The sequence below is a fragment of the Fukomys damarensis genome, unplaced genomic scaffold (assembly GCF_012274545.1).
Source record: "Fukomys damarensis isolate Sample0158 unplaced genomic scaffold, DMR_v1.0_HiC HiC_scaffold_19, whole genome shotgun sequence".
NCBI lineage: Eukaryota > Metazoa > Chordata > Mammalia > Rodentia > Bathyergidae > Fukomys > Fukomys damarensis.
Genome location: NW_022900931.1, coordinates 55,249,588 through 55,258,722, shown reverse-complemented (window position 1 = coordinate 55,258,722; position 9,135 = coordinate 55,249,588). Strand labels below are relative to the sequence as shown.

Genomic DNA, 9,135 nt, shown 5'->3' with positions numbered 1-9,135 from the left:
AACGCGGAGTCAGCTGCTCCCAGAGCCCCGCAAGCTGCAATGTGACACCCACAGCCTCGGGAGGCGTGGGGGAGGCGGCGCGCGGAGACTGGGACGGGGAGACCGAGCGGCCGGAGAGACGGAGACGGAGACCGGGAGACGCGGTGTGGGGCCGGGTGGGAGACAGAGACGGGTCATGCTGGAGAGAGGTGGAGGAGAGAAAGAGTTGAGTGTGAGCGAGGGAGAGGGAAACTTGGGAGAGGCAGAGAGGGATGGAGAAAGCAGGGAGGGAGTTTAAAAGTGAGAGACTTGGAAAGGTGGAGAAAGGGGCGCGGAGAGCCTGAGCAGGTAAGAGGACGAGAAGTGACAGGACCTTCGAAGAGACCCCAGAGAGGGCTGTAGTGGGAGAGCAGCTCCCCGAGATGAGAGATAGCAAGGGAGGCAGGCGGACAAGAAGCCCTGGGGATTCAGGGACATGGGAAAGACCCGCGAAGTAGCTAGTGAGTACTGGGAGAGGGAAGGAGGTAAGAGGGTGAAGTAGGAACCCAGAGAGCCTGGAATCCAGTGGAAGTGCAAAGGCCCTGAGACAGGAAAGAGCTTCTGGGAATCTACTAGTTGGGTGGGGGCCTGGAGGTGATGGAGCTTGGGGAGTAGAGGAAGAGGCCAAAGTCTGAGGGCCTTGTGGGAGGAGGGAGCAGGGCTGGAGTGTGTTCTGCGCCCCCCCAAGACTTCTCTTCTCTCAGACCTAAGCTGGCTTTGCATACCAGTTTAATGGTGGGAATGACTCCACCACCTTGAACTTCTAAAGCACCTGGAATTCCAGTCCCACCACCTTGATGCTTTAGTGACTTGGCCTTCTGAGGAAAGTGTCTTCCTTCAGTGTGGAAGACAGAGTAACTGGCCACACTGACATCCCTGGGTACGGGGGGTGGTGGGGGTGGTGGTGGTGGCTACCGAATGCCTTGAGATTCTGCCCAACAACTGCTGATCACAACATTTCCTCTGTTCATTTAACAGAGAGGGAAACTGAGGCTCGGAGAAGATGAGTGATGTGTCAAGGTCGCACAGGAAGCGTGGGGCAGGCTTGGCTCCAGCTCTGCCTGTCTGTGATCATTATGGAGGGGAAACAGATGGTTTAGCCAGTGAGCCCGGTAGCTCCTGGGAGGAAGGGTGCCCTGCCCAACTGGAGCCTGCTGTCCCCATAGTGTCCTCAGCCTGTGGGGGCTGCGTGGAGGTGGACTCGGAGACCGAGGCTGTGTACGGCATGACCTTCAAGATTCTGTGCATCTCCTGCAAGCGCCGCAGTGAGACCACGGCCAAGACCTTCACCGAGTGGACCTTCCGCCAGAAGGGCACGGAGGAGTTTGTCAAGGTGTGTGGCTGCCTCGCGCAGGCACGGGAGGGCAGTGTCTGTGTGGACAAGGTGTGTGGGGGCGCTGTGTGCTTGCTTGTTTTCACGAGAACAGTGTGGCTGTGGTTAATGACCTGGACTCAAATTCTGCCCGCACCCCTGATCAGCCGGTGACCTTGGGCAAGGCATCGCGTCCCTCTCTATAAGGACCATGTAGTGATGGTCTCTCGCCCGGAGGTTTGTGTGAGTTCATGCTCCTGACACATGGGGTTGGCGTGAAAGAAATGTCACCGGAATTACTTGTCACCAGCGAAGATGTCCTGGACAGTCATCACGAAGGGAAAAGTGGAGCCTTTTAAAACCTCCTTCACCTATGTGCGTATGTGTCAATTACGTATCGGAGACGCCACCGACTTTTCCCACCTGCTAGAGAATCGGGGTCTGCAGCTCCTGGGATCAGGCTGCCCAGTCCCTGCCTGAGGAGTGTATCTGGTGATGGGGCAAGGACCACTGAGAATGAGGGTCGGGAAGCTCCAGGAGGCTTGGGACAATGCATGGGGGCTGGGAGAGTCCTTGTGTGTCTCAGGGTCTGGGACAGATCCAGGCACGATCCTTGCCCGAGGTGAAGGTGCCCATGTGTGCCATTAGTGTCTGTGTGTGCCAGGGCAGAGTCAAAATTGGGGTCAGGTGGGAGACAGGCCCAGGCGGTGACCCCCACCCCACCCCACCCCATCCCTGGGCTCCCCAAGATCCTGCGCTATGAAAATGAGGTGCTACAGCTGGAGGAGGATGAACGTTTTGAGGGCCGTGTGGTGTGGAATGGCAGCCGCGGCACGAAGGACCTGCAGGACATGTCCATCTTCATCACCAATGTCACCTACAACCACTCGGGTGACTACGAATGCCACGTCTACCGCCTGCTCTTCTTCGAGAACTATGATCACAACACCAGCGTTGTCAAGAAGATCCACCTTGAGGTGGTGGACAAAGGTGAGTCCTGCCTGTCACTCACTGGTAAACCAGATGGAGGGACAGATGGCGGGTAGGGGACAGGCTGGCTCTGTGCCTGGGCCAGCCAACCCTCCCACGACAGTGGGGTGAGCGGCACCCCCACCCATTCTGGCTGTGGTGTTCTACTTACTTGGAGAGGTCAAAGTGGGGCTTTCCCCACAGATATTGTAGGTGCAAATCCCAGCTCTGGTGCCTGTGCTGTCGCTGTGCCTCGGAGTGGGCCTACTGGAGAGAGGAGTGCTAACTGTACCTACCTGCCACAGTGTTATTTGAGCCTTTCTTCTGTCTCAGGAGGTTAAGAAGATGAGCACCATGCTAGATGTCACTTGCTGCTTGGGTCCAGCTCACAATAGTACCGTATCTGCCTGGGTTAGGGCTTTGGCTCGTGTGTTTTTGTTTTGTGGGTTTTTTTTGTTGTTGTTTACAGTACCGGGAATTGATCCCAAAACCTTCACACTGAGCAACATCCCCAGCCCTTTTTTATTTTTTCTTTTGAAACAGAGCCTCTCTAAGTTGTAAAATTGCCCAGGCTGAAGTCAAACTTGTGATCTTCCTGCCTCAGCCTCCCAGACTGCTAGGTTTATAGGCATGTGCCACTGTGCCTAGCCGCTCTGTTGTTGAGTAGCCTTTGCCCTAACTCGCTCTGTCCAGACGGAGTGTGTCACTCAGAGTGGCTCCTCAAATGCTGCCCTGCACTCCAGCCAGCCAGCAGGGGGTCCTGTGGATTTGCTCGGCCTGACTCAGCAGGTGTGGGTAGCCCAGAAATAGGGTCTCATAAACTTTCAGCAAGGCCAGTGCTGCAGATCTGGGGGCCACAGGGAGAGCCCCGGGGTCCAAGCATTGCAGTGCCATCTCCACATGTGGCTTCAGTGGCTTCCCTTCTCTGCAGGAGTTCCTCCCCTTCTGGGCCATGTTCTCTTCAGCACATGTTGGAATTTTCCAGGGCCCTGTGGCCCATTGGCTCCCAGAGTCAGGGAACTATTCCAGGTCTCAAGCCAGCAAAGAGCCGTGGAAAGTATGTCCCCTGCGGCCCAGTGAGCACATCAGTCCAGTGACAGGCAGCGCCCTTCCTTTCCTCCAGACACGTGCTGCCCTTGGTGCCCCTGGTGAAGGCCCTGCTGAGCCCTCCAGCAACCTCTAGGGTAGAGGTATTACTGTCCCCACTGTACAGGTGAGGAAGCTGAGCTCAGGGAGGTGGATTGTGGGGCCCACGTCGCGGGACTGAGAGCTGGATTTGATCTCCCACCCTCAGGTGGCTGCGGGTTCTGTCCTCAGCGTGAATCACTGTTCTCTTTTCAGCCATGCCTGTGGGATTCTTTTCAGATTAGCATTTTTACGTTTCTTATCTAAGGGATACAGTAGCAGAGTGCAGTTTGGAAGGTATGCACGAGCTACTCAGCCACTCGGGGTACGTGTCACCCTGCTGGATGGATGGTCAACCCCAAGAGTGGGGTGCAGTGGAGCGGCTGTAGCAAAGACTCCCAGATGCCGGGGCCATAGAACCTGGCTCTTCCTCTCACCACTCAGTGCTGAGGAGAGGGTGTGAGGCCCTAGGACACGGCGCACCGTCGCCAGGCCCCTCTCCATTGTACCCTGGCCCTGGCTCCTGGAGTTCCCCTTCCTGGGACCGTGGGCCTTCGTCTCACATTACTTACCACAGTATGCCCCCCCGGAGCCTGCACTTCAGACCATACACGATACAGAAGTCTGTGTGGTCTTTCGAGACTGTGTTTTCAGCCCAATCCACCATATTTTAGTATTTTCTGTCCACTGTGTTATGATTTTGCCCTGTTTTTTAGTGCTGGGGCTTGAACCCGGGGCCTTCATACTGAGCTATGTTCCCAGCTCTTTTTAGTATATGTGCTGCCAAAGCGAACACAAGTCCCCAGCTCTTTTTAAGTTTTTTATTTGGAGGGTTTTGCTAAGTTACCCAGGTTGGGCTGAAATTTACCTCAGCCTCTCCGAGTACTGGGGTTATAGTCCTATACTGCTTCTCCCTTCTGTAATACTGTTTCGACATTGCCAGACAATGGTGTTTTTATAACCCATAGAACTAGAGTATTTTTAATGTTCTCTGCCATACTATCATGTTTTTATTATTGCCTATCATTCTGTGCTCTGGTATTTTAAAATATTATGGCTTGTACTGCAGTGAGGTTCAATGGAGCTTGTTATGCCGCGCTACACTCGCCACTACCCAGGACACTGTAGTATTTTCAACATGACATCATCACGCTACAGTGTTTTTCATTCCCTGTGATATTGTATTGTTAACATCAGTGGCCATCCCCAGTCTCTTTTTTTCTCTTATTTTCTTAGATTTTGAGACAGAGACAGGATTTCACTAAGTCATCAAGTTGCCCAGGCTGGGCTCAAAATTGTGATCCTCCTGCCTCAGCCTCTCAAAGTGCTGGGATTACAGGCGTGTTGCACGTGTCTGGCTTAGAATTATTTTTACTCGCTGTCTCACTGTGGTTTTGGTGTTACCAGCAGCCCACGACACCTCCTGCTAGTGGCCCCCAGAGAGGAGTCGAGTCATACCCAGGGTTGGTGGTGAGAATGCCACGGACTGGGGAGGGCTGTAGAAGAAGGCAGGAAGCCCACTGAAGGCGTGAGCTGCAGATGGCACAGACAATAAGGATACAAGGCAGAAGTGGAAAATGTCTTGAGGTTAGCAGTGCCTGGGGTTAGTGAGAAATCAGCCTGCAGTGGTGCAGCAGGGGCCTTCGGATCTGCTGGGTGAGCAGGCAGGCAGTGCACTTAGAAGTCTGGGGTTTTAAGAAATTGTGGGGCTCCCCAGGGAAGATGTTACTGAACGTGACCCCATTAGAAGCTCCCCTCTGCCTCAGCTCCTTGCCTATAGAGTGGAGCCCTGACCCTCCCACCTCCTGAGATGCCTGTGGTCTCTTTGGCAAGGATGAGAGAGCAGATGAGAGCTCAGAGTGTTGTAGTCCGTTACCCTCAGGCTCCTAGGCCCATCCTGGCTGTGTCTTCTCAGGTGAGCACCTGTCCCTCTCAGCACCTCAGAGATCTGTGTGGAAGAATGGCTTTAGACCCTTGCCTGTCTCTGATATGATCACTAGCCTAATCTAATTGCTAATCCTAATCTAATATGATTGCTGTCCTAACCTGATTGGGAGAGCAGAGATCCATGTTACAGAAATCCATCTGGGCGTCAGTTTCCCGGAGAAAGGTGAGAATCAGACAATGGAGCTGTAGCTACCCAGGATGTACCTCGGTGTGGCTGCTGACTCGGGAGCCTGGAAGGTCCTGCGCTTGGGGCTGTTCCGAGGAGCCAGGAAGATGCTCAGATGGAGATAGTGGCATGGCTGAGAGGGGCCGCTCCCTGCAGGACAGGCGTTAGTGACGTCCACTGGGCAAATGAATGAATGGGCGAAGGAGACATGGAAACTTGTCCTGGATCCTCCTCCACGGAAGTCACGGGGAGCATCCAGGCCTTTCCTCTCCCTCAGCCTGGCCTGGAAAACTTCCTGCCCTCTGCTCAGGGTGGAGCAGCAGACAGTGCCTTGCCGGCAGGAAAGAAAACGCATGAAGACAGCAGCGGGGGGAGTGAGGTCACGGAGGGGCGGGAGGTGCGCGATGGACACCTGCGAGATCCGGTGGAGGACGCCAGAGTCGACTGATCCCCTGGCTGATTGTGCTCCATTTACAGTTTAAATTTAGGCTCCATGAAAGGAATCCTGTGGTGGCAAAGGCCAGCGCTGCGGAAGGCTGCAGGGTTTCCGGAAAGGAGCCAACACAGGGCCGGCTGCAGGCTGAGCCACCCGTGTCATGGATGTTAACTCATTTCCTCTTCCCAGCAGTCCTGGGGGCTGTAAGAGTTTACCACCCTCACTTTACAGAGGGGGGGTTCGAGGCTCAAAGAGGTAGAGTCGTTTGCCTAAGGTTGCACAGCTAGTCGAAGGTAGAGCTAGGACTTAAACCCTAGCAATCTGGGCCCGGGACCCCTTACTCCTAACTGTTATGCTGTTCAGCCTCAACTGTGACAGTAATAGTCAAAGACGTAATAGTAAATATTTACTGAGTGCTATCAATAGGTCAAGTGCTATTCTAAGGATATTTTTAATTGTATTAATTTTGCAGTACTGGAGATTAAACCCAGTCCTTCTCACTGAGCTATATCCCCATGCCTTTTTTACTTTTGATTTTTGTTTGGTTTTTTTGTTTTTTGTTTCTGAGACAGGATCTCTAGGTAGCACAGGCTGGCCTTGAACTCCCAGTGATCCTCCAGCCTCAGCCTCCCCAGGGCTGGGATTGCAGGAGAGCACCACCATACCCTGGCGACCCTTTAAATTTTGAGACAAGCTTTCACTAAGTTGCTAAGTTGCCCAGGCTGCACTTGAACTTACCATCTTCCACCTCTACCTCCCAAAGTACTGGGATTAAAGGTGTTTGCCATCACCTCCAGCTTGTCCGAAGGATTTTTAGAAGTTTATTCTCATAACACCTCAGTACAGGAGATTTCATGATTATCAGCTTTTTGCGTTTGGGGAAATGGAGGCCCAGAGAGGTCGAACGTGCCCAAGATCACACAGCTGGCAAATGGCAGAGCCAGGATTTGAACCCCAGCCCTTAGGGTGCAGTTTCAGGCTCTTAGGCATCGTACCCAAACAGCTTCCCGTAGGTCACAGATGCACCCTGTTACACAAGGAGGTACATTTAAGAGTGATCCTCAGGTCTGTCTGAGGTGGGGCGTGCCGTGTATCTGTCCCTTCTGTGGCCCAGGCCCAGGGAGGTCAAGCCACTTGCTCGAGCTTGCTCAGCACGTGTGCACTCACTGGGCTGTCTCGTCTTCCGCGCCTGGGTCTCAGCCACGCCCTTGCCCTGCCAGCCAACAGAGACATGGCGTCCATCGTGTCCGAGATCATGATGTACGTGCTTATCGTGGTGTTGACCATTTGGCTGGTGGCAGAGATGGTTTACTGCTATAAGAAGATTGCGGCTGCCACGGAGGCTGCTGCGCAAGAGAATGCGTGAGTGGGGTGGGCGAGGAAGGGCTGGAGAAGGGACGAACCCGGATGCCACCTGTCAGTGTCCCTGGGGCGGAGTGCGGGTGTCAGGCCCTGGTCTGCCTTGTGCTGTGGGCAGTTGAGCCAGACTGGTCATGGGGTCACCGTACCCCTGCTTTCCCCTACAGCTCAGAATACCTGGCCATCACCTCAGAGAGCAAGGAGAACTGTACAGGTGTCCAGGTGGCCGAATAGCCCAGGTAAGGTGGGTGGCAGGGCAGAGGCTCTAGGAGGGTTTGAACCCCCCAGGTCCATTACCCGCCCTCTCTCCTTCCCTTTTAGGCCCCGGGGCTCCGCCTCAAGGAAGAGCCAGCTGTAAGAGGGGACATCTAGGTGCACCCACCCGCAGCGGGGGAGGTCGTTCCAGGGCCTCCCCGTGCCTCAGAGTCCTGCCAGCAGAGCCGCCGGGGTGGGAGGGGACGGGGGACTGGCACCGCGCACACTCCTCACCCAGCCTTTCTCCTGCCCCATCACCCACCCACCGCCATGCATGATGGGTGAAGCAATACTGCCGCTGCCCCTACCCTTGCTTCTGCTGCCTGTTCAGGGAGGGGGCGGCGAGGCAGGGGCAGCGGCTCCGCATCCCTCCCTCTTGCTGATTTGCACACATCGGCCAGCTTCAGACTCGCACTGCTGGGGCCAGCCCCTCCCTCCCGGCTGGGGGTTGTGATGGGAGCCCAGAACAGTTCGGGGCAGGGGGTTCTGGCCCCACTGTGACCCCCGGTATCACGTCCCCTCCTGCTTCCTCCGGCTGGACCTGGGGTCCCCTCTCCTTGTGATGCACTCTGGCCCCCGCCCCCCCCCCCCTCTCTCACCAGCCTTCGACCGAGGCCCCTCAGAAAGGGGCCTGTTCTGCCTGGTCTCTACAGAAGTAGTTTTGTTCTTGAAATAAAGATTCTTGGACTTGATTTACCGTCTCTCTGCTGAGCTCCAGCACCTTCTACATCCGGCCCCAAATCTAAGAGCCTCAGTTTCCCCTCCTCTCCCAGCAGGCAGCCAGTCTCTCCCACAGACATTTAGAGCTGAATGGGAACGGTGAAGCCACTTAACACTTGCTAATGTCGCAGCTGAGGAGAGTTATTAGCTCACGGGAGTGGGTGGAGAGGAGCTAGGACAGGAGCAGCAGGAGGCTCTGGGCTGGGGGAAGGCGAAGCAGAAGTGGGTGGGGGAGAGAGAACACGGGGACAGACGGAGGAGGACGGCCTCCAGCTGAGCAACACCAGGGTGTCCCACTACGTTAGGTCACGGGTCTGAGGGTGAACCGGGCACAGAGGGCACGTGGGGGTGAGCAGGTGGGTTCGATTGTGGGACAGTCAGTCTGGGATGAGCAGCGTCGCTGGCCTGTCGGGTGTTTATCTGGCCCTGGGGTCTGTCATGGATGGCTCTTGGCTGCTGGCGGAACAGTGTGTATCTGCCTCTAGACACTTCCGGCCACTTGCCCTGGCCCTGAGCACTCTGTGTGGCCTTTTTTGGGCCAATCCCCCCCATCCCCCTATCGAGGACTTTCCTGGCTCCAGAGGTCACCGGGCAGGCTGCAGAGAGGCTGCCAAAGCAAACCAACCCCCGTGACTTGTAGGAAAGCAGCTGGGGGAGGGGCTGGGGGGGTGAGCAGGGCAATGCCTGCTGGCCCCGGGCTAGGCTGGGCTGGGGACCAGGGAAGGGACACAGGCACCAGGGGTTAGTGAAGTAAGGGGGCGGGGGAGAGGCCCAGGGCTGAAGCTGAGGCTGGCAGTGGGTGGGGATTGGGTCGGGCGGGGGCGAGAG

General features: G+C 55.8%; 1 protein-coding gene across 4 annotated transcripts; it reads left to right on the top strand.

Moving 5' to 3' along the window:
* Positions 1–149: 149 nt before the first annotated feature.
* Scn1b (sodium voltage-gated channel beta subunit 1) lies at positions 150–8,228 on the top strand. 4 transcript variants are annotated; one of them, XM_033765731.1, is made up of 6 exons: positions 150–204; positions 1,185–1,351; positions 2,080–2,320; positions 7,194–7,335; positions 7,500–7,571; positions 7,654–8,222. In XM_033765731.1, coding segments are annotated over exons 1-5 (618 nt in total). In that variant the 5' UTR covers positions 150–203; the 3' UTR covers positions 7,567–7,571; positions 7,654–8,222. The 4 variants fall into 4 exon arrangements, with proteins under 4 accessions (XP_033621622.1, XP_033621621.1, XP_033621620.1 ...); XM_033765730.1 differs by lacking the exon at positions 150–204 and adding an exon at positions 237–327; XM_033765729.1 differs by lacking the exon at positions 150–204 and having other exon boundaries at positions 997–1,351; positions 7,500–7,576; positions 7,654–8,228.
* Positions 8,229–9,135: the final 907 nt, after the last annotated feature.